General features: G+C 46.8%; 1 protein-coding gene across 3 annotated transcripts in view; it reads left to right on the forward strand.

Moving 5' to 3' along the window:
* Nucleotides 1-25874, forward strand: part of LOC147101724 (carboxyl-terminal PDZ ligand of neuronal nitric oxide synthase protein) — a 172376-nt gene that overhangs the window by 140162 nt on the left and 6340 nt on the right. For all 3 annotated transcript variants that reach the window (XM_085965583.1, XM_085965584.1, XM_085965585.1), the window contains 3 exons: nt 5208-5369; nt 22845-23010; nt 24890-25244. In XM_085965583.1, coding sequence (XP_085821709.1) covers nt 5208-5369; nt 22845-23010; nt 24890-25244 — 683 coding nt within the window. The remainder of the gene's footprint in view (nt 1-5207; nt 5370-22844; nt 23011-24889; nt 25245-25874) is intronic.

Consider the following 25874-nt stretch of genomic DNA (forward strand, 5'->3'; position numbering starts at 1 on the left):
AAAAAAACGATTAAGAAACAAAAGCAGCCATTTGCAACGGTACGGAATAAGCTCCTGGGACACAAAATACCAGAGCCATAATGTCTGCTGGCTCCTGATTGACCTTGAACAATGAAAACCAGGGCTCTGATCTCTCATCTGATTGAAAACTAACTTTTGAATGAACTCCCCCAGTGTTTATTTATCAATTGGACTTGGTAGACTTAAAGTGCTGCAAATCTACATTTTCAGGGTGGAGTTGTGCATTGCCCTTCAGACTGGTTTAGTCCCATTTTTGGGCGTGGAATGGCCGGTGCACTCGCAGAGCACGCCTGATGCCCGAGACTGGAAGCTCATCCAAAATTCAGCCTCAGGCCTCATAATATTTCTGGCGAGCTGCAGGTGCCTGTCTGGCCTCTAGAGGCAGCTCACTGGTGCCTGGAGTTCCAATTTTGGCCGAGTGTCATGCAAGCAGCGGCCTTCAGATAAGCCCGGGGTGGGGGCGGGGGAAGTTTAACATGGGCCAGCAATGGCCTGCAGTAGTGCTTTGGAGCAGGGAGTAGGACTCCAATTTATCGTCTCTTTCTGGACTGTGACTTAGGCAGCAGAAGAAGCCAAAAAAAAACTGAGCGGCGCCTGCTCTGCCCAGCGCTGACCAATTTCCTAGAGAGGTCCTTAAACAGGCCCCTATTACACTATTGGCAAGGGGCCTAATGCCTATTTCAGGTGCCAGGGATGTCTGATTATTGCCCGAGCCAATATGGCATTGGGTGTATTTCAGGTGCTCGAGGTGCAGAACATGGCCCCTGCGAAATTGGGCCTTTTTGCTCCCTTTTCGCGCCCACAAAGCAGGCACAAGAAGATCCAATTTCTACCCCGTTGGGCCAGACCTTGCTGGAGCTGGGCGTCTCGTGGCATACGTCGTTGGTTAGACTTCTTCCTGCACCCTTCAGCTCAATTTAAGGATTGTAAATGCAACAGAGGACTGACTGAGAAGGAGGGTGAATTAAAGGGGGTGAATTCAATGTCTAATTGGGTACAGAAAGAGAAATGAAGAGAGAGAGAGAGAGAGAGAGAGAGAGAGAGAAAGATTGGATTACGAGAAAGCAAGAAAAAAATGTTAATTTTAAATGACATTTTAAAAGTCTCTACCAACAATCGACTCCATGCAGAAATGAGATTGAACAGTTTGAATTGTTCCTTATCTAGGCCAGAGAGGTCGATTTGGTATTGCATTAACAATTATCACATTGCTAAAAAGGTACTTGCGCTGTTAAGTTCCAGACCTAACTTCCTGCGGCGAGTTTAATGGGCAATTGATGTGCAAATAATTTCTTAAAAATAGGATTACTTTATTTTTATTACATACTATATCGTAAAACTCCCACTCGCTGCTCATGGTAAGTTACAGAAACTGATGACAGGAATATTATACCATATGAAACACATTGGGCAGAATCGTGCTGGAAAAATAACAGGATTCAAGGAGCATCGAGTGCAGTTCCTGCAGGTTCTGGTCATCGGATCCCCTTTGGTGATGGTATAAAATGTAACACGCACGCACAGAGCTTGTTCTTTGTGTAACTCTGTGGGCAGATTGGATTCTAAGTTAAATTAGTGCACCTTTTAGGTTCAGTCGGGCGAGAATGTTTTTTGATTTTTCTCCGGAAACGAGTTGAACCTGCGGCAGCTCAGCAGCCTGTCGATGGCTGGCTTGATCCATTCGTTTTCAGGCTATTTGGTTCTTCCTGCGTGCGCTACCTGTAAACAAGACATGGCACAGTGCCTCCATTAACTCGCAAATTCCCATCTGCGCAGCATAGTGACTGGATCATGACCGAGTCCGTGTCACTGATGAGGTAATGGGTCCGTTATTGCTGGTTCTTTTACTAATTAGCTCTTTAATTCCAATGGTTGTATCTCTTAGTGTAATTATTTTGACTCTGCTCTCCCAGCAGGGAGCTCACCACCCATCCCGAGCACCTATCAGAAATTCTGGCATTCGCTGCAGTTTCCGATATGCACTCTCGGGAGCGTGAATTCTATTCTGTTCTTGTAACTAACCTCTGGTTAATGCAGTATTGTTCCCTGGTATGTCATGTTACTCCGTAGTTAATGTTACTGCTGGATAGCACACTGTTTTTTTCCTGATTTGTAAACTGCGTTCTCGACCCTTCACCTGTTTCCAGGTCCCTCAGCCGGTTTATATTTATTCGTAAGGCCAGCATTTATTGCCCATCCCTAATTGCCCTCGAGAAGGTGGTGGCTTGCTAGGCCATTTCAGAGGGCAGTTAAGAGTCAAGCAACATTGCTGTAGGTCTGGAGTTACACCAGGTAAGGACAGCAGATTTCCTTCCCTGAAGGACCTTAGTGAACCAGATGGGATTTTAATTCCAGATTTATTTAATTCACTGAATTTAAATTCCCCAGCTGCCGTGGTGGGATTTGAACTCGTGTCTCCGGATTACTAGTCCAGTAACATAACCACTGAGCTACCATTCCCGGTGAGGTACCAGGTGTTGGAAATTGAGTGAACTGATCCTCCCCCCCTCATGTCCACACTGGGGCTGTTCCTTCATCGCTAATACTTTTCATGTTGTTGACAGTAGTACAACTCATGACACACATTCAAGAACTTTGGAAAGGACAAGAAAGTTAGAGATGGGCTGGTAGTTTTTTTTTGAGGGAGGTGATGGCAGCAGCTTTGAAAGGGAGGGGGCAATAACTGAGGAGAGGGAGCCATTTGTAATTAACATGGGGGCCAGGAAGTTAAGTTGGGTGGTCTGCAGTTTAATAGGAATAGGGTCAAGGGAGCAGGAGCTAACTCTCATGGACAAGGTGAGCTCAAATGCGGCATGAGGGAAGTTGGAACTAGAGAAAGACGTGGGTTCAGGATTAGGGCTGGTGGGCTCTGGGGCAAGGGATGGGGCGGGGGGAGGTGCAGAGGCTGCTGATCGGATGGTTTGAAACTCAGTGATAAAGAAATCCATGAGCAGTGAAGAGAAACTGGGGATTATCTTTGGTTTCCAAATGATCCTGGAGTCATGGGTGGTTTTGGCAGAGGAGTGTGTGACCCAGAAGCACTTGCTATGATCCAGCCAGATCTGGTGATGCATGGCTAAGCTAGTTGGGTGCTAGATACATTCATGTCTGTACCTCCTGCACTTGAAAGAGTGAAGATGGGAGCCATGCCAGGGAGATCAACCATAAAGGGAGTAAAGGTTTTGCTGGGGACGAGGACATCAAAAGTGGATGTGAGGGAGTAGTTGAGCAGATTGATGGCCGCAGAATGGAGGACCAAAGACTAGGCAGCTGGGATTTATAAAGTGCAGTTGTAAGTGACTTGGAGTTTTTCCCCAGGGATGGACACCGAAAGCAGTGGGGCTGGAAATCTCTCATGAATTATTGTGGTATATTTCTGAACAAGTTAGCCGTTTGATTGCCTTTTAAAAATTCTCTCTCCGCATGTGGACATCGCTGACAAGGCCAGCATTTATTGCCCATCTCTAATTGCCCTTGAGAAGGTGGTGGTGAGCCGTCTTCTTGAACCGCTGCAGTCCGTGTGGTGAAGGTACTCCCACAGTGCTGTTAGGGAGGGAGTTCCAGGATTTTGACCCAGCGACGATGAAGGAGCGGCGATATATTTCCAAATCAGGATGGTGTGTGACTTGGAGGGGAACTTGGAGGTGGTGGTGTTCCCATGCGCCTGCTGCCCTCGTCCTTCTAGGTGGTAGAGGTCGCAGGTTTGGGAGGTGCTGTTGATGAAGCTTTGGCGAGTTGCTGCAGTGCATCTTGTAGATGGTACACACTGCAGCCACGGTGCGCCAGTGGTGGAGGGAGTGGATGGTTAGACTAGTGGATGGGCTGTCAATCAAGTGGACTGCTTTGCCCTGGATGGTGTCGAGCATCTTGAATGTTGCTGCAGCCATCCAAGCAAGTGCACCAGAAATAGTACAGGCCATGTATATCGCACACTAATTAGAGAGAGATTAACTTGTTTTGTACTCTAATAGATCAATACTGTCTGTGCAGTTTATTATTGTAATGGTTTCACTGACAGTTTATTACAAGTCCTTAGAACCTTATACTGCATTAATATTCCAGCCCTGCTACAGCAGGCAGGCGGGCAATGGCAGAAGAGCTGACTGTGATTTTCAAATCCCTGCTCACAGCGGGTCCAGGTACCTCACCATGGGCGAGGAGTTGGAAAATTTACCCTACAATGTATGGACCATGCCCCCACCCCACACTCGACATTAGGTGGGGAGAAATTCCTCTCCCTTAATATGAAGTGCATGGACATTCTGCAATTTATACGCCCATAAAACGGGCGCAGTGCTCTCCAACTTCGACCCCGTGGATTCTAAGGTAGGATAAAAGGGTTAGACATAGATTCTGGAAAGTTGCTGTGAGGGAGAGGGGAAGAACTCTACAGAGCATTGCCTCAGGAAAATAAATTGATTGGATCGAGTCAATGACCGCATGTATTACACAAGTCCATTTGCAGTCATTCCACTGAGAATCTAACTCGTGGGGTAGGAATTGGTATGCGTTGCACCAGGTTTTCGGGCGTAGAACAGATGTAAAGCGAACCAATTTAGCTGTGGGGTGGCCTGCTCCCAATCTGTGCAGGTGTTGGTTCCACTGCCAGGCTTCGGGCCTTCCCCACTCCGGATTCTTCAGCGGGCCCTGCAGCCGCCAATCAAAGGTAAATATATCGTTTTTTAATTTAACAGATTTCTTCAAGCATTTATCCAATTCCCTTTTGAAAGTTACTATTGAATCTGCTTCCACCGCCCTTTCAGGTAGTGCATTCCAGATCACAGCCACTCGCTGCGGCGAGTTTCTTTAGGTCGGAGGAATCTAATTGTAACACACGAACAATTTCAGGCAGGAGTCCATTGAGCCACTGACGCATCCACCTTCCCATGAGATTACCCCGTTGCATTCTCTTCATCTAATTACCCTGAATCCTAATTGAAACAGAATATGACTCAGCTCAATGCATATCTTTTTGGCCAGCAGTGATGGTATTGATGGAGCGTTGCACGAGCTCACTGACCGCAGGAAGGTGAGTTGCTATGACGGCAGAGAGAGAAAAACCTAGGTAGACCAAGAGATGGGGAGCTCTGTAGACAGTGAATTTTATTTAAATACTTTTCTCTTTACTTGGATGGTGTCAACTGAAATGTTCCTGATTTGTTTTTGATTTTTTTCTCCTTCCCTAGGATTCTGAGAATGGGACTCCTTTTGCGTCGTCGTCCCAGCTGCCGCGATCTCCCAGCAGCCAGTGCTCCTCCCCGACCCCGCTGGCGTCCCAGCACCACTTGCAGCTGCTCCAGCACCAGCTCGTACAGCAGCAGCAGCAGACACAGGTGGCCGTGGCACAGGTTAGTCTCTCCGCTACCTGCGGGGGGTGAAGGGACGGTCCCGAATCCTCATGTCGACCCATTTGAAAGGAGTGATATTCAAGGCCTGAATACCGCATCCTAAGTAGAATGCTTTAAGTCTGATTCTCCATTTGTATGTACCGCCAACTGATTATCCAGCTTGGTTCTTCCAGTTTCCTCTGCCCTTCTGGTCCCTCATCTTCAGTAGGCCTCTGTAAAGCATTGTAACCCCTGCTTCCGACTGACCATGTCTTATTACATGAACTGGAGCTTACACTGGTGAAGTGCAATCACTCCACGGGGCTGCGTTATTTGTGATCCATTTCAAATCGGGGGCGTTCGCACTGTAACACGCTGAGCCAGACTAGTAGATTGGTGAGATGGCAATACACTGACACAATAGCTCACAGGAGAGATGTTACACAGTGACATTCTCTCCCTGTACTCCGATCTTACCTTGGGTCTGAATGTGTCAAATCTGGCTTTCCTCTTGGTGCCTGTTTGCATTGATTCGAACCCAGTGGAAATCTCAGTCACTGGGCATTTTCCAGTACTGTTTTGGACCTGCTTCTGATACAGTTGTTACCAGACACTGACTCATGGATGGTCAGAGTTCATTTAAAGCTCCACATTGTCCTAGAAAAAGAGGGAGCGGGGGCAGTGAGCTGGATAGGAGCGGGGGCAGTGAGCTGGATAGGAGCGGGGGCAGTGAGCTGGATAGGAGCGGGGCAGTGAGCGGGATAGGAGCAGGCTTGGCTGGCTGGCATCATCCACAATGACTGAGTCAGTTAATAAGAGCGAACTCTCTCAGATTAGACTGTAAATATCAATATTGTCTTTGTTTGAGACATTTGAATGCGGTGAGTTATAAGGTGTGATGTGTGTACAAAATCACCTGATAATCATAAAATACTAGGCAGAGTTACATTGTCATACAAAAGCATGTGTCCATAAGCTCTAAAGGTTCATCAGTTGTGCAGTCGGAATGTCAATTGGCTCTTAGCACAGGAACCCCTGAGATTTTTGCTCAGAATTTCCATAAGACCAGGGACTATCAATATAGTGCTTCTGTGTTTGGGAGGCACAGACCAAGGCTGTGGTTTTACATGGCTGTCTTGCTGGTGAGAGAAAAACTGTGCACATCAGATCAGGTTCTGTGCTCATACTGTGTTATTGATCAGGATCTGTGCTTACCCTGGGACATACTCTTAGAGACATTGTGATAACGAATGTCTTTATAAAGCAACAATGGGTGCTGCAAGGCGCTAGATAATAGGAGTAATAAATCAACATGCGTCTCATTAATGGTGCTCTGCATTTCCAACAAATGCTAATCCTGAACTATGCTGGTGCTGCCCCAATAACTTGCCCTTTCTTGTGTGGTAGCTGTTGAAAATAATTCGATCCAGCGTTATAAAAATATTCTTTTTTTATTTTGACGTATCTTCAGTGAATAAGTACTGCGCTGTGTGTAGCTTCAACTCTTTGACTACTGCGTCCCTGCCTAGTTTTCCGTGCAAGCATTTTGTCTCATTTTGAGACCGTGCTGAAGGACGCTGGAGTTATCAGAGATGCGTAGAAATGTACAGCACAGAAACAGGCCATTCAGCCCAATTGATCCATGCCGGTGTTAATGCTCCACACGAACCTCCTCGCACCCCTCTTCATCTAACCCCATCAGCATAACCTCTATTCATTTCTCCCTCATGTACTTATCTAGCTCCCTGGTAAAGGCATCTATGCGAGTCACCTCAACTACTCCTTGTGGTAGCAAGTTCCACATTCTAACCACTCTCTGAGTAAAGAAGTTTCTCCTGAATTCTTTAGTGGGTTTATTAGTGACTATCTCATATTTATGGCCTCTAGTTTTAGACTCCTCCACACGTGGAAACATCTTCTCTACGTCTACCCTATCAAACTCCTTCATCATTTTAAAGACCTCTATCAGGTCACCCCTCAGCCTTTTCTTTTCTAGAGAAAAGAGCCCCAGCCTGTTAAATCTTTCTTGATAGTTATAGCCTCTCAGTTATGGTATCATCCGGTGCTTCGATATGCTTTTTGTAATATGAAGACCAGTAATGTCCACCGTATTCCGTGTGGTCTAACCAAGTTTAACATAACTTCCCTGATTTACAATCTTAGTGAAAGTAAACGTGGGCCCATTAGAGGCAGAGACAGGAGAAATTATAATGGGCAATAAGGAAATGGCAGAGACGTTAAACAAATACTTTGTATCTGTCTTCACAGTAGAGGACACAAAAAACATTCCTGAAATAATAGGGAACCAAGGGTCTAGAGAGAATGAGGAACTTAAAGAAATCAGTATAAGTAAAGACATAGTAATGGAGAAATTAATGGGACTAAGTGGCGACAAATGCCCTGGACCTAGGGTTTTAAAGGAGGTAGCTGCAGAGATAGTGGATGCACTGGTATTAACCTTCCAGAATTCCCTAGATTCTAGAACAGTCTCCAAGGATTGGAAGGTAGCAAACATAACCCTGCTATTTAAAAAAGGAGGAAGAAACAGGGAACTATAGGCCAGTTAGCCTAACATTAGTAGTAGGCAAAATACTAGAATCTATTATTAGGGATGTGGTAACATGGCACTTAAAATCATGTTGACTTTGTCTAATTACAATTTTCTATGAAAGGGAAATCATGTTTGACAAATCTGTTCAAGTTTTTTGAAGATGTAACTAGTAGGATGGATAAGGGGGAACCAGTGGATGTAGTGTATTTGGATTTTCAAAAAGCATTTGATAAGGTGCCACACGAGGTTATTACAAAAAATTAGGACTCATGGGATTGGGGGTAACATATTAGCATGGATTGAGGATTGGTTAATGGAGAGAAAACAGACAGAAATTCGGGTCTCCACGGGTGAGTACACGCTGTGTACTCACCCGTAGGGCCAACGAAAGTGCCGGTTTCGTGCATACGCTGGAAACCGGAACTTCCGTTCCCTTGAAGGAAGGGGTTCACAGGTCAAACGCGTGCACCAGAGAGGCAGCGCGTACGCCTGGAATGTCCGTTTTATTTTACGGGTTTCTCCGGGAGGGTAAGTCTCCAGCAGCTGCACGTTTAAAAAGCAGTCGCAAGGCCTGCTTTTAACAAGGTAAGTGGTGAATTAAGTAAAATTAAAACATTTTTTCCACAGGTTTATTATTTTTAAATACTTTAAAGAAAGGTAAGTTTATTTTTAGCCCTGTTAAAAACTAATTAATTTTTTCAAAAATTTAAATTCTTGTTTAAAACAGTTATTTTATGTAATTTAGTTATTTTAAAAATGTGATTTAAAAAAAAATGTATTTGAAGTTTTAGTTATGTTTTGGGGCCAATTTCTATTCATCATAAATTTGACAGGTCTTCCTGTCAAATTTATGAATAGAGATTCCCTGCTACGATTGGCTCGCCATGGCCCATGTGATCCCAGGGGAACACTTCGAACTAACTGTGCCCCTGGGATACGCAAGCACTGCGCGCCGGCAGCTGGAGGAGGCCCAGGATCGGAATCCCATGCGGGCCCACAACACAACGGCAGGCGCGCTAGTTAAGTGCAGGTCGGGGGCTTGCACCCGTGGGAAGCCTCCGACCCGAATTTCTGGGCCAGAGAGTAGGAATAAACAGGACCTTTTCAGGTTAACTGGCTGTAACTAGCGGGGTACCGCTATTTACAAATTATATTAATGACTTGGATGACGGGACTGAGTGTAACGTCTCCAAGTTTGCTGATGATACAAAGTTAGGTGGGAAAGTAAGCTGTGAGGAGGATGCAAAGAGGCTGCAGAGAGATATAGACAGGTTGACTGAGTGGGCAAGAACATGGCAAGTGGATTATAATGTGGGGAAGTGTGAAGTTATCCACTTTGGTAGGAAAAACAAAAAAGCAAAATATTTTTTGAATGGTGAGAGACTGGGAAATGTTTGCACTCGGGGACCTGGGTGTCCTTGTACATGAATCACAAAGTTAACATGCAGGTAATTAGGAAAGCAAATAGTATGTTGGCTTTTGTTACAAAGGGATTAGAGTATAAGAGTAAAGAAGTTTTTTACTGTAATTATACAGGACATTGGTGAGGCCACACCTGGAGTACTGTGTACAGTTCTGGTCTCCTTACCTAAGGAAAGACATACTTGCCTTCGAGGGAGTGCAACGAAGGTTCACTGGACTGGTTCTTGGGATGAGGGTATTTCCCTATGAGGAGAGATTGAGTAGACTCGGCCCATATTCCCTAGAGTTTAGAAGAATGAGAGGTAATCTAATTGATGCATATAAAATTCTTAAGGGGCTTGACAGGGTTAATGCTGGGAAAATGTTTCCCCTGGCTGGGGAATCTAGAACATGAGGTCACAGTCACAGAATAAGGGGTCGGCCATTTAGGACTGAGATGAGGAGAAATTTCTTCACTCAAATGGTTGTGAATCTTTGGAATTCTCTACCCCAGAGAGCTGTGGATACTCAGTCGTTGAGTATATTCAAGACCGAGGTTGATAAATTTGGGAAATCAAGGGATATGGGGATAGAGTCATAGTTATACAGCACAGAAAGAGGCCCTTCGGCCCATCGTGTCTAGTGTATGTACCTTGAAGAAGGAACTATATTCTGCAGCCCCTGTATACTGCAGTACCAGTAGTGACCACCCCTGTATATAAGCCTGTGTAGTAACTTTGTATAGTAGTTCCAGTTTTGTCTCCATTCAGTAAACACCTGTTATAACCAACTTCTGCAGTCCGTGTCTCAATTACACACAGACATTACATTGGCGATGAACAGATCTGAACTTACCTACAGTTCTGCACCACCTCGCAGGGATCCATCCCTGAAGTGAAGTTATTAGAGGTCGAAGCCAGAAGGAAGAAATCCAAAAAGAAAAAGAAAAAACAAACAGAAGAAACGGGCGTAGACCGTGGGCAACCGCCCTCTGATTCATCGAATTCGAAGATTTGCAGGAGAGGCTGTCGAGAGCGGGGCTTGGTTATCCAGTCTATGGTGTTCCAGCTAATCGGGCTGGTGGCAGGTAGTACACTGATCCTTCCTGGGCTGCGGCGGGCTAGAGCTCGATCGGTTGGCTTTTCAACGGGGCCGAGCAGCGTTGTCGGGAAGAGGGGAGAGAGAGAGGGTGGAGCACACAGGGCGCGGCCGGTGCTACGAAGCCGGGCAGCATACAGACCCGAGAAGAGGGAGGAAAGTGTCCCATAGGGTCTGCTCAGACGACAGGAACGGTAATTAAAATAAAAGAAATTAGAAGCGCAGAAAGCCGCGAGGAGCTGCAGTTTGCCACGGGGACCGCGGAGAGCGGCGTTGGCAGCAGCGCGGGGGGAAGTGCACGAAGACCATAGGGCGTCGCCATCAAGGCATAAAAACGCCAGCAACAGCGAAAAAGGCAGAAAGTGCAGGAGGCGCCATCTTAATCCAGCGGGGAAGAAGGCAAAGCGCGGGAGGCGCCATTTTGTTCAATCGGGGAAGAAGGCAAAGCGCGGGAGGCGCCATCTTGGATCTCCAAGATGCCGAAGACTGGCAATATCACTGCCTTCGATAATGCAATAGAAGACTGGACCACGTATGTGGAAGGAATCGAAGTATATTGCAAGGCAAATGAAGTAGCCGATGAGAAAAAGGCATCGGTACTACTAAACTTAATGGGCGCAAGAACGTACGGCCTATTGCGGGACCTGATCACTCCAGTCAAACCGATGGAGAAGAGTTTTAACGAAATTGTTGATATCCTACAGGAACACCTAAATCCTACACCGCTGCTGATAGCAGAAAGATTTAAATTCCACAAGAGAAATCAGCATAAAGATGAGAGCAATGCTGATTACCTTACGGAACTACGCAAGCTATCAAAGCACTGCCAGTTCGGAGCAGGACTGGCAGATACCCTACGGGACAAATTTGTCTGTGGACTCCGGAGTGAAGGAACTCAGAAGAGGTTACTCTCAGAGAAAGAGCTGACGCTAGATGAGGCTTTCAGCGTGGCAGTATCGTACGAAGCAGCAGCAAGGGGAGCTGCAGAAATACAGCAAAAGCCACAGGAATACGGCACCCATGAAATGACACGGGGATTTGAAAAATGTTATCGCTGCGGCAGAACAACCCATGACCAGAAGGACTGCTGGTCCAAGGACAAAATATGCAGGCAATGCGGAAAGATGGGACACATTGCACGAGTTTGCAGGTCTGGGAAGAAGACTAACGACAACAAAAAGACTACTAAGGAAAAGTACAGGAAAGTACAAAAGATGACGGACAGTAGTTCCGAAGACCAGAAGAGCGATAGTGAATCCGGGAACAAGAGACAAAGCTGTCTCAAACTACGCAACGTAATCGCAAAAGAGGATCACCGAACCATTTGGGTCACCCTCACGATAGCAGGGTCCCAAGTCAAAATGGAATTGGATACAGGATCAGCCCTGACCGTCATGAATCGACGAGACTACGAGCGGCTATTCTCACACATACCCTTGAAAGACACATCCATTGTCTTGAAGACGTATACGCGGCCGAAAGTATACCCCAGAGGGAAAATAAGGGTGCCTGTCGAATACAACGGCAAGGAAATACAGAAATTGTATCTGTACATACTGCAAGATGGTGGACCACCGTTACTGGGACGTGAATGGATCAGAAAGATAAGTTTAGACTGGCACTCCATTCAGGCACTGACTGTGGCTGGTAAAAAGGATGACGACGTCACACCTGGACGATTGTCAAAAATCTTGGCTAACGCTAAAGAGGTATTTCAACAAGAACTGGGAACTCTTAAAGGCGTAACCGCCTCGATAAAAATAGAAGAGAATGCAATTCCCAAGTTTTTCAAAGCAAGACCGGTACCATATGCAATTTGCCCAGCCGTCGAGGCAGAGCTGGAGAATCTGGAGAATGCAGGCGTGCTAACTAAGGTAGACTGGAGCGAGTGGGCGACACCCATCGTTCCTGTCATGAAGAAAACGCTAAACAATAAGTCTGAGGAGCCAAGGAAGGTTCGCATCTGTGGGGACTTCAAGGTGATGGTGAACCCAGTCCTTCACACAGTACAGTATCTTCTTCCGAGGATAGAAGATATTTTCGCCTCACTATCTGGAGGGAAACGTTTTACAAAAATTGACCTAGCGCAAGCATATTTGCAGATGGAGGTTGAAGAATCCTCTCGGAAATATCTCACGATAAACACTCACAAAGGTCTTTACCAGTATAATCGACTGGTATTCGGAGTTGCATCAGCTCCGGCTATATGGCAAAGAGCGATGGAACAAGTCCTGCAAGGGATTCCGGGGACTCAGTGTTACTTGGACGACATCCTGGTGACAGGTGAAAATGACAGTGAACACCTTGCCAACCTAGAGCAGGTGCTCACTAGACTACGTGAACATGGGCTACGAGCCAATCGCCCCAAGTGCGAGTTTTTTAAGAAACAAATATCGTATTGTGGCCACGTGATTGATGAAGAGGGGTTACATAAGTCCCCTGACAAAATTGAAGCGGTAGTTAAGGCTCCAGCGCCTGAAAATGTGTCGCAACTGAGGTCATTCCTCGGATTGGTGAATTACTACCACAAGTTTTTGCCGAATTTGTCCACAATTCTGCACCCACTGAACGCCCTGCTACAAACTGGAGTAGCATGGAAATGGAGCGATGAATGTAAGCGGGCCTTTCAGAAGTGTAAAGGCCTGATCACTTCAAGAGAAGTATTGGCTCACTACAACCCATCACTACCGATAAGACTGGCGTGTGATGCGTCTTCCCTACGGCGTTGGAGCGGTACTGTCACGTAAATCCCTTGATGGTTCAGATCGGCCGATAGCTTTTGCGTCACGCTCGTTAACTGCAGCCGAGCGTAACTACGCCCAGTTTGACAGAGGCCCTCAGCCTGGTGTGGGGGGTGAAGAAGTTCAATCACTACCTGCACGGACAGAAATTTACTCTACTAACTGATCATCAACCTCTTGTCTCCATTTTCAACCCTAGGAAGGGCGTCCCGATAATGATAGCACAATGGCTACAGAGGTGGTCCCTTTTCCTAGGGGCACACCAATATGACATCGAGTACAAAGGAACTAAACAGCATGGGAATACTGATGGATTGTCGCGCCGACGGTGGAAGAAGCACCTGCAGTGGATCCTGTGGAGATATTCCACTCGACCATAGTCGAATGTCTACCTGTGACGAATGCAAACATAGAAAAGGAAACACGAAATGACCCGACACACTCCAGGGTCTATGATTTAACGGTGAAGGGATGGCCAGCACATGGCGAACCACTGTTGCCAGCATTCTCGCCGAGAAGAGAACAGCTGTCAGTGTGCCGAGGAACCTTGATGTGTGGATCCAGAGTAGTAATTCCACCCAAATTGAAGGATAGAGTGTTCAATGAGCTTCATGAGGGTCATCTGGGAGGGGTAAAAATGAAGAACTTAGCCAGAGCGTTTGTGTGGTGGCCGGGAATCGATAGAGAAATCGAAGAGATGACCAAGAGCTGTACAGGATGCCAGAAGGTCCAAAATGCCCCACCACAAGCCCCTCTACATCCATGGGAGTGGCCCTCATCTCCATGGCAAAGGGTACACATTGATTTTGCTGGTCCATTTATGGACTCGATGTTTTTAATTGTGGTGGATGCACATTCAAAGTGGCCAGAGGTAATAAAAATGTCCTCAACCACCACAGAAAAAACTATCGCAGTCTTCTGAACCATATTCGCCAGAAATGGGCTGCCTGAACAGATTTGCTCTGACAATGGACCACAGTTTGTGTCTGAAGAGTTCCGGAGGTTCTTAAAGAACAATGGTGTTAAGCATTACACATCCGCCCCATATCATCCAGCCACCAATGGATTGGCTGAGCGGTTCGTTCAAACATTCAAGAAGGCTATCAAGGCAATGTGTAATGAAGACATACCCCTACAACACAAGGTGGATAACTTCTTGTTTGCCTACCAGAATGCGACACATGCGGTTACCAACCAAACTCCAGCCATGATGTTCTTCAATCGAAGACTACGATGCCGCTTGGATTTGGTTAAGCCAAACATCAGAAGAGATGTGGAGAACAGGCAGTTTCAGAATATGAATGAAAGGCCAACCAGGAGTTTCAAGATAGGTCAACCAGTTTTGGCCCGGGACTACCGCACAGAGAAATGGCAGCCAGGAACGATTGCACGGCAAGGACCTCTAATGTATACCGTGGACGTTGGAGAGAGCATTGTAAGACGCCATGCTGACCAGATTCTAGAGTCACTGGAAAACGTCAAATCTACACCCCGATCCTATACACCTGGTGATGAAACCGAAGTACCAATTGCATCTACCTCAGAATCGGTGATATTGGAAGCAGACGAACCAAACAACGACGTTGATCCCGAATCAACTTTGCCAGAAGAACCTGATACCCCAAAGAGGCGTTATCCGGACAAAATCAGGAAGCCTCCTCAAAGACTGAATTTATAATTGATTAACTTCAGCTAATGTATATAGCAACTATAATTGTAAATATGTTATTTAATTATTAATCGAATGTTATGTACTGTTTAGCTAAAAGGGGAGGAATTGTAGTGTATGTACCTTGAAGAAGGAACTATATTCTGCAGCCCCTGTATACTGCAGTACCAGTAGTGACCACCCCTGTATATAAGCCTGTGTAGTAACTTTGTATAGTAGTTCCAGTTTTGTCTCCATTTAGTAAACACCTGTTATAACCAACTTCTGCAGTCCGTGTCTCAATTACACACGGATGTTACAGTGTCGGTGCTGGCCATCAAGCCCTGTCTACTCTAATCCCATTTTCCAGCACTTGGTCCATAGCCTTGTATGCTATGGCGTTTCAAGTGCTCATCTAAATGCTTCTTGAATGTTGTGAGGGTTCCTGCCTCTACCACCCTTTCAGGCAGTGAGTTCCAGATTCCAACCACCCTCTGGGTGAAAAAGGTTTTCCTCAAATCCCCTCTAAACCTCCTGCCCCCTACCTTGAAACTATGCCCCCTGGTTATTGACTAAGGGAAAAAGTTCCTTTTATCTACCCTATCTATGCCCCTCATAATTTTGTACATCTCAATCAGGTGCCCCCTCAGCCTTCTCTGCTCTAAGGAAAACAACCCCAGCCTGTCCAGTCTCTCTCCATAGCTGAAGCGCTCCAGCCCAGGTAACATCCTGGTGAATCTCCTCTGCACCCTCTCCAATGCAATCACATCCCTCCTATAGTGTGGCGACCAGAACTGCACACAGTATTCCAGCTGTGGCCTAACTAGCGTTTTGTACAGCTCCATCATAACCTCCCTGCTCTTGCCTTCATTAGCCGAGGCATAGAATATAAGTATCCCATATGCCTTTTTAACCACCTTATCTACCTGTCCTGCTGCCTTTAGGGATCTATGTATATGCACACCAAGGTCCCTCTGATCCTCTGTCCTTCCTAGGATCCTACCATTCATTGTGTATTCCCATGCCTTGTTAGTCCTCCCAAAATGCATCACCTCACACTTTTCAGGGTTAAATTCCATTTGCCACTGTTCTGCCCATTTGACCAATCCGTCTATATCGTCCTGTAGCCTGAGGCTTCCCTCTTCGCTATTTACCACTCCACCAATTTTCATGTCATCTACGAACTTACTGATCGTACCTCCTACATTCATATCTAAATCATTAATGTACACTACAAGCAGCAAAGGACCCAGCACAAAGGATAGTGTGGGAGTTGAGGTGGAAGACCAGCCATGATGTTATTGAATGGCAGAGCAGGCTCGAAGGGCCAAATGGCCGCCTACTGCTCCTATTTCTTATGTTCTTATTCCTCAGTGAAATGAACCCCAGTGCTTTGTTTGCATGTGTTATGGCCTGATTAACCCGTGTCACTACTTTTTAATGATTTGTGAATCTGTTCCCATTGATCCCTTTGTTTCTCTACCCCATTTAGACACTTAGTTTCCAAGCAGTATGAGGCCTCCTTATTCCTCCTACCAAAATGCACCAGCTCACACTTGCTTATATTGAAATTAATTTCCTGTTTACATGCCCATTCTGCAAGTTTATTAACGTTTTCTTGTATTTTGTCACAGTCTTCCTCAGTATTAACTACACCCCCCCAATTTGGTATTGGCCGCAAATTTTGAAATTGTGCTTCCGATTCCCAAGTCCAAATCGTTTATGTAACCGGTGAACAGCAGTGGTCCCAGCACTGCTACTTGTGGAACACCACTTCCCACCTTCCAGCAGTCTGAGTAAATACCTTTCAACCCCTACCCTGTTTTCTGATTTGTAGCCGCCTTGCTATCCATCCTGCTACTTGTGCCCCCGACTCCACAGGCTCTGAATTTAGTCATGAGCATATCAAAGGCCTTTTGAAAATCCAAGTATATTACATCAATAGAGCGAAGAGGACTTGCTGCCAATTTTAGAAATGAAAGGATGTGGTGGTTCTTGCGTGAGAAAGCTGAAGATCCGAGGCCCATGGCGAAGGACACCACCAAGATTGATGAGACTAGGGAGAAGATGAAATAAAGCAGGGACCAGTGATTAGCTGACACCAAGCTTGGTTTTAAAGGGAGTAGACTGTAGGAGGCAAAGAGCGAAGGAGATGAGGATTTCCAGTGCTGGGAAAGAATGATTTAGTGTTTGAGAAAGTGGATTGAGTTTTAGTTTCAACAGGGCAGTCCCTTGTTTTCTTTTGGGAGTAACCCCAGACATAATTAGCTTGTCTTTGAACTCGGCCTCGTATGCTTTGTCTAATGGAGCTGGAATTCCAATACTCCAGAGCTGTTCTGTTCTGCAGGAGGAATTTCTGAAACAAACCAAATTGCAGGAAAATGTGCGAACAGAGCAAGATTTTAGGTACATCCCTGTGCACTGTGTATAAATGAGAAGTAACCCACTTGTACAGTCAGATGAGCGATTTTAATACGGGTTGGATATGGTACAGATTCCTGATACAAAGGGCTTGTTCCTCTGCTACAATCTGTTCCTGGCAGAGTTTGAATACTCCTCCGACCTCCTGTTCAATACAGTTCTGGTTCGAAGCGTCTCTCTTTGACTTTAATTCTTACCTCCCCCACACACACTGGGGGAGGAAAGTGGTCCTGTGGGACTTGGGGTTAATTGAGAAGATCATCATCAGTGCTGCATTACAAAAACAAAATTGCAGGAAAGTCAGCTATCAAAGGGTTAATGACATCTCAGCCTTCAATTGGCTGTGGCACACGTTCATCGGGTCGCTCTGGTGAGTTATATTGTAGCGGTACCACCGAGTGTCCCTTACTTACTGTACATAATTCTCTTTAACGATGTTTATGTAGAGTTTGCATGTACGGGGCATTGCCCCTTTAAGAGCGCGGGTAAACGCGATGACATCATGTCGCACATCACGTGACCACCCAAGCGCGGGCAAACGCGATGACATCACGACGCAAGCAACCGGACTGCCTAGTCAGTCCTCGTGGCATCCCCGTTGGGGAAAGACCTGCTCCATGGCTCTCGTGCATCGATCTTTGTTGTTTTTGGGAATTCATCTAATCCTACATTAAAGACCTGTTTGATTGATCTCCTGAGTTCGACCTCCGTTATTTGTTAGGAATACGACAATTCCTACATTGGTGACCCCGTTTTTCGTGAACGTTTTTCATGAAAGCAGCGCAGCCGGACCCCGATTTTTGTGAAAGTTTTTCACAAAAGAAGCACTCCATGGAAGCAAAAGCCGTTTCGCCAATGCTACCGCAATTCAGGGAGCAGCAACCGCCCTCGTGCTTTTATTCTGGTAGAAGCCCCGTTTGCCCAGTGCAACATCAATGCGGCGCAGACCACGTACCTGTATACGGTCTCTGTGCTCGACAGCTCTACCGCCTCTCGGATCGTCCGCCTTGTTGACAACCCCCAACGGAACAGCAAGTATGAATCCCTCAAAGCGCGGGTACTGCAAGTTTTCGGGCCCACAAGATCGGAGCGCGCCCCCGCGGAGATGCCACGGGGGCTCGCCCCTCGCAAATCTCGAGGACCCTTCCCCCGCGGACGCCGCCCCAGCTCATCAGCCTGCTGGATTGTGTTTTCTGCTGCGCGCAGTTCGGCGCAAAATCAAAGCGTTGCCACTCTCCTGGCAGTTTCCCCCAAGAACGAAACAACAACCGACACTGCAACCACCGAGGTACGGGTCTAGGGGCATCCCGCGGCCGCGAATGGCCACGCGGGACAATTGCTAATCACAGATCAACGCAGCAACTGGTCACTCTCTTCTGTGTTACCGCTGTGACACTACGTCGCGCACCGTCTCCTGTGCGTTCCCGACTTCTGAAGAGTGCGCTCGCCTGCTCGGCGAGTTTCCCGATCTGACGAGACCCACGTTCAACACATCCAGGTTTGCCCGTTTCGGCGTTCCCCGCAGATCATCGACAGAGCCATGGACCTCGACCGCCCGCCAGACAGCACCGCCTTTTGGCCACACATCGTCGTTACGGCACACCAGGTGCGACCGCCCGCCAGACCGCCAACCGGCCAGGTGTTTCGCACCGGTACCCACTTCGGGCCACAGAGGTCACATGTTTCCGCGGGCCTTCACAAGGCTGAATACGTTTTATTCGCCCTGACGCATATACGGATCTGCTCCAAGCCAACACCTTTAGACCTCGCCCGCCACGTCGAGACAGCACAACAACCGAGACCACCGGCCACCCATTGTCGTCATGGCAGACCAAGTGCTACCGCCAGCCGCCCAGCAGCCTCCGCCTCGATACTACAGGAGTCGTTCGGACAGGCTCGTCAGACCATCTCACCGTTTGACTTTGTCCGTTAAAGCGAATTCTGGGGGGGCGCATATAGCGGTACCACCGAGTGTCCCTTACTGTACATAATTCTCTAACGATGTTTATATACAGTTTGCATGTACGGGGCATTGCCTCTTTAAGAGCGCGGGTAAACGCGATGACGTCACGTCGCACATCACGTGACCACCCCAAGCGCGGGTAAACGCGATGACGTCACGTCGCACATCACGTGACCACCCCAAGCGCGGGAAAACGCGATGACGTCACGACGCAAATCACGTGACCACCCAAGCGCGGGCAAACGTGATGACGTCACGACGCAAGCAACCGAACTGCCTGGTCAGTCCTCGTGGCATCCCCGTTGGGGAAAGACTTGCTCCATGGCTCTCCTGCATCGATCTTTGTTGTTTTTGGGAATTCATCTAATCCTACATTAAAGACCTGTTTGATTGATCTCCTGAGCTCGACCTCCGTTATTTGTTAGGACCACTTTCGCACCAGTGTGTGTGGGGGAGGTAAGAATTAAAGTCAGAGAGACGCTTCGAACCAGAACTGTATTGAACAGGAGGTCGGAGGAGTATTCAAACTCTGCCAGGAACAGATTGTAGCAGAGGAACAAGCCCTTTGTATCAGGAATCTGTACCATATCCAACCCGTATTAAATCGCTCATCTGACTGTACAAGTGGGTTACTTCTCATTGGGTGCATTTTTCCAGGTGTGTGCTGGCACAATGTCACCACTGGATGGTGCTGCAGGCCGATCCTGTGCTGGGTCCTCCTGATGTTCCTTTCACTGATCGTCAACGTTGGAGGATTCAAACCCTGCAGCTGTCAGCAGAAGGACTTACAGCAAAGCATCCAGTAACAGAAACATAGAAGGTTTACTCCCTGCTGCTTGATATTTTCCACTGACCCAATTTCATTTATTTTTTTCCTTTAAAAAATAAACGGTATTGTTATATCTCAATTTTACTATTTAAAAATAATTTCAATATGCCCGGTAGTACAAATTGTCAAACCACTCCAAACCTGCAATCACTTAAACAATTGGGTGCTGTGACGGGGGCTACAGTGTCTTACTTGATGGCCAAGTGCCCTCCTCTTCGTTATCTATCCTGTAGGTTTGTGAACTGGATGCATTTGGCCCATTTTGTACAGCTGGGGTATGTGTGAAGGTTCACAAATGTAGTTTCCTTTACTTGTTAAAAAGATTGCTTCCCTTTCCCCACAACCCCCACTTTCTCCTTCATTACACCCGATCACACTCTATTGTCTCTGCTCTCTCCTTCCCCCATCTGGTCCCAGGTTTCTGGTCACTGGTCCCTCACCCGCTCTCCTCCCTCTGTCTGGTCCCTCACCCGCTCTCCTCCCTCTGTCTGGTCCCTCACCCGCTCTCCTCCCTCTGTCTGGTCCCTCACCCGCTCTCCTCCCTCTGTCTGGTCCCTCACCCGCTCTCCTCCCTCTGTCTGGTCTCTCACCCGCTCTCCTCCCTCTGTCTGGTCCCTCACCCGCTCTCCTCCCTCTGTCTGGTCTCTCACCCGCTCTCCTCCCTCTGTCTGGTCTCTCACCCGCTCTCCTCCCTCTGTCTGGTCTCTCACTCGCTCTCCTCCCTCTGTCTGGTCCCTCACCCGCTCTCCTCCCTCTGTGGTCTCTCACTCGCTCTCTTCCCTCTGTCTGGTCTCTCACCCGCTCTCCTCCCTCTGTCTGGTCTCTCACCCGCTCTCCTCCCTCTGTCTGGGCGCTCTCTCGCTCTCCTCCCTCTGTCTGGTCTCTCACTCGCTCTCCTCCCTCTGGTCTCTCCTCCCTCTGGTCACTGGTCTCTCAACCAATCACGTTCCCTTGTCTGGTCCCCTTACTGATTTTGATGGATTCAACAGTGCAGCATTTAACAATATACAGCATGCGGAAGCAGATTTCCTTGTTTTGGTTGAGAAACCTAATTGAAGGACCAAGGCCCATCGTTTGGGACACCACCCAGTCTGGAGCAGAGTAGAAGGGAACACCCCAGTAATCCAAGTGGTGTTAATACTTGAAAGCCGGTAGGAGGAAGGATTGAGATTCTGGGAATGAATATGTTAAGAGTTGGAGACTGTGCAATGAGCCTTAATCTCGAAACCGTGCTTGGGCAGGGAGGGGGGCAGAGCATGTAAGATGGCCTACCTGGAGCTTAGAAGAAACAAGAGAGGAAAGTTTAAAGAAACTAGCACCATAGTGAAAATAATAAAGTAGAGGGACAACACCGTTGGTTTTATGGGCATAAATCTAAGAGCCCAAATCAAAATGTTGACTTCAGTGGAGGATTGAAGGGCACGAGGTAACTGTTCACTGACTGGACTTTAGCTGCAGTCGCAGCCATTTTATTTGGGCACTGGCAGCTCTCCGCGGAGCAGCGGGACATCTTCGGCTGCGCGATAGAGAATCCATCAAAAATCCTCATTTTACATTTTTAAAATTAGCACAGCTGGAAGGCTCTGATGGCAATTTTGTGAGCACTCCATTATAATGCAATCAGCCAGAAATAAGAATCCAGGTTATTGATTGTTTTGCAATGCAGTACAACATCTAGGAGGGAGCTGAAGTCTGTAATGTTTGAGATGGATTTCACTCATAGTTAATGCGGTTGCCTGAACCCATCGATTGTGTTCAACGTTAGCTTAGGAACGAGTGCTTGCTGGACACTTCATCTGTTCACTTGATATTCTTCTGCCTGTTTCGTTTTTTTTTAAACAGACACTAACCCATTTAAAATAAATGGTTTAAAGCATTAAATAGCAGAAGTGTCACACAAATGCTTTGGGCATTCGTATCCTAATGCTGGCAGCAGTAATTAATAGGCTATTGAAAGTAAGCTACTAGTTACTGATTATTGTTACACATTGCACAGCTGATTCTGTTAGAAGTGCTTGCAGTGGCATTTGTAAACCGGTTCTGCATTAAATACTTGGGTGTGATGGGGATGGAAACAGAGACCAGGACACACTCATTTTCAGAGAGCAGGCTGCTGTCTGTCTGTCGCTGTTACATCAGAGTCACTGATTCACCAGAACGCCATTAGCTTCTGTGAGGAGGCCAGTAAAGATGCAGTAACTCCACTGTAAATTCAATGAAAACACAAATAGATGGGCATGCATTCAAGGCCGCAATCTCATCTCTGGGTTCAAATGACCATTGCAGAGTAGTGGACTGTGCTATATGGCAGGTTGAAATGGGTCGGGTCTGTATGAGCAACAAATCATTCATGGCATTTAATTGGGAAGAAACGACAAGATGGCTGTAATGGCTTTATGTTCAGGCCATCTCGCCAAATAGAGGATAAATTGGGACAATTGATGGGACAGCCTGATGCCCAAGTGTCTTGAATGAGTAAACACGGTTCATTACTGCTATTCAACATTACACAGAACATTTGACATTTTAACGCTGTAATATGTGGAGCCTGTTTACCAAGCATTAGTGTCTTTATTGGGCTTCAAACCTCCAGCTTGCGTGTGATTAGATCCTTTGTCGTATCACAACAGCACTGTCAAATCACCAAGGTACTCTCAACCAAACTCAAGTGCGCACGCATGAAATCTGAAGATCTCTTTCAGCAGTCGGCCCCCAGCTATTCACTGAGTTGTGAGCTCGTTGATTGTATCGTAAGTCCGCATGGAATGGGGGGTAGTTGCCTCATCGGGGACAAAGCTCCTCTTGTTCACGAGTCACAGCGACTGTTCCTTTTTGTCTTGTCAGGTGCATCTGCTGAAAGACCAGTTGTCGGCTGAGACGGCGGCTAGAATCGAGTCCCAGGCCCGCGTTCACCAGCTAATGTTGCAGAACAAGGACCTCCTGCAGCACGTCTCCCTCTTAGTCAAGCAGCTGAAGGACCTGGAGATCAGAGTGTGTGCACAGCAAACGGGTAAGGAGCACTCCAGAGGCTCAGCAAGTGCACGTCAGCCACTAATAAAGAAAAAGAAAGACTTGCATTCATATAGCGCCTTTCATGACCTCAGGACATCCCAAAGCGCTTTACAGCCGATAAAGTACTTTTTGAAGTGTAATAACTGTTGTATTGCAGGAAACGCAGCAGCCAATTTGCGCACAGCAAGCTCCCACAAACAGCAATGTGATAATGACCAGATCATTATTTTTTTTTGGTGATGTTGGTTAATATTGACCTTGGTCAACTTTCCATCTTGGCACAGACTTGCTATGCAATTTTGTAAAGTTAACTGACATGAATCAACTGAGCGGCCTGCAGGTGGCGCTGTCCAGGGAGAGTATAAATACTCGGGCATGGGCCCAGCTTGCGCAGGACATTCTTAACAGGAACTAGTGAAGGACACAACTAGACCTCCATGTTGTAAAACAGTTGATTAAAGCTTTGTTTAGCGCTTAGACCAAGTGCCTAGTAGTTTTCTTACGTCATTAACTTCTTTCCTGAAATCAATAAATACTCCACAGTACGTCAGTGCAATTTCCCCGCCCCCCCCCCCCCCCCCCCGCCCAGAGTACCACAGAACCTTTATCTGGAGAGTAGAAGTTCCTATAAAGGTTTATTTGTGTGTTTCCCACTCACAATACAATTATCACTTGCAGTCACTCGGCGTCTCTCCCATGACACGGAACACAAGTGTTGGAATTATGGGCAATTCTAGATGTCCTGCTCCCCTGCACTGACAGAGTTGGCATTCAGAGCCCAGACTAATGCCAACTGGGTCATGAGAGTTTGGATTCAGAAATTATGTTGAAGCTTGTTCTTCTGGTCTGCCGGAGGTGATGTGGATTCTTCGGACTGACTGGTGCCCATGTTGTGCTAAGTTGGCAGTGTGAGTGAGATATATTAAATAAGAACCTCACACTTGAACCAGATTATACCGACCACACACAATGGAGCAGTCTGCCTTCCTCCGAACCTCAGGATGTCACTAGGCATTCCCAAATACTGGGATGGTGCACGTGCCTCCAGATACAGTGTTGCTTGGAGTGTTACAGGAAGCCAGTGTGTCGGACTGTGTGTGGCTGGTAGAACCTGGGTGCATGTACGTTGTAGCGACCGCCCACCATCTACCAACCTAAGGATCACGCTTGTGCCTCAGTGGGTGTATGTGCTGGGAGCTTGTGTCTGCCGGGACTATCACCGTGTTGGCCCACCACTGGCTTTGGTGAGTCTTGATGGAGATTGCACAGCCAGAGCCAAAGTGGAGTGAGATTTGGCAGCTCTGTACTGTGACTTTGCTTGCATTAAATTAATGATGTACATCAAGTGTGAAAACCCTAGTAGAAACAGGGCATTAAATGTTTCCAAACTGCACAGGCCCATTTCCTTAAGATAACAGTCAAGTAACGTCTACAGATCATAGATTTATTGATTCTTGATGATCCAATTGGTGGAGACAGCAGTCATTAATATGTGATAAAAGTCTACGGTTCAAGCATGAGGTCACAGCTGTTGTATCCACTAACCATGGTTATAGGCTGTAGGAATATAGAGGAGTCCACACAGTTAGAAGCGCATTGCACTACATCTTCTGTAGAATAGGGGCTTCCAGGTGTTGCTCCTCTGTCCGCTGGCGCAGTATAAAACAGCCATTCGAAACATCACTCCATAAGTTCCCAAAGCACTGATCCCCAGTATCAGTAAAATGTGGTGATAATAATTGCCGTATCTGGAGATTATTTGTACATAAAACAACCCAAGCTTGTTCCAAAAGGGGTTATCGTAGATTGACCCCAACCTTGAGTGAGTGGGAGCCGACAAATCACTAAAGTATGTTTTATATTTTTTTTACCCCCAGCTGATCCGAGTATGAGTTCCATTTCAGAACAGATTTCATCGTTGAATCTTCAGCACCACGATCTCATAATGAACGTGCCTTCCACCTCAACCCCTGGAAATGTTCTGATTGGTTCTTCTGGGCCAAGCAACCTGACTTGCCATGACAACAGCCAGTCTTTCATAAATCTCATGAACGTGGGCAAAGGGAGCCTTGACCTAAAGCTGGAAAATAGCAACCTCCGGACAATGAATGGGAAGAGAGAGGCAAGCAGAAGGATTGAAGGGTTAGAGGCCAATGAAAAAACTCCTGCCTGGGGAGAGATTGCAGCTTCATTTAAACTGGAAGACCTGAGTCTGGAAACAAAGACTGAAAGGTAGAGTTGAATATATTGTTACTCTACATAAATACATGCTCCCATCTACCCTGCTGTCTTACCTGTGCCACCCTCTCAGCTGGAGTGAGTGAGTGAGCAGGCTGTGGAGGTTTGGCTCCCCAGTGTTTTGACACCTCCCTCGCTCCGTGTCTTTCACAGAGAAAGGTGGGCAGTGGGCACTCTCTCACCCTTGGAAGGAAAACATTTTCCATTCCTGAGTGATGATTTCGTCTGACTGACGACAACACAAATGAACAAGAAGGGGAAGAGAATCCACTAAATAATCACAATGGTGTCCTTATTATCAAAGTGCTGCACCTAAAATATTCTTACATTTGTCAGTTTTCTCATTTTTGATGGCATATATGCTTATATTTTAATATATTAGAAAGCTATCACCTGAATTTTTCACTTATCCACTCTCTGTACCTCCCCCTTCTTTCTCTCTTTCTTTTTCTTTCTCTCTCTTTTTCTCTCTCTCTCTCTCTCTCTCTCTCTCTCTCTCACCTGAGCCCCTCAGTGACCATATTCCCCCTACCCCACATCCAGATACTGAAGTCCATTATGTTTGATGACTTGGTTGCGATCAGCTAATTCAATACAGACCAGTGTTCACCATGTGCTGCACAG

The sequence above is a fragment of the Somniosus microcephalus genome, chromosome 23, assembly GCF_052327205.1.
Source record: "Somniosus microcephalus isolate GS21.2 chromosome 23, FLI_Smic_1.0, whole genome shotgun sequence".
NCBI classification, from domain to species: Eukaryota; Metazoa; Chordata; class Chondrichthyes; order Squaliformes; family Somniosidae; genus Somniosus; species Somniosus microcephalus.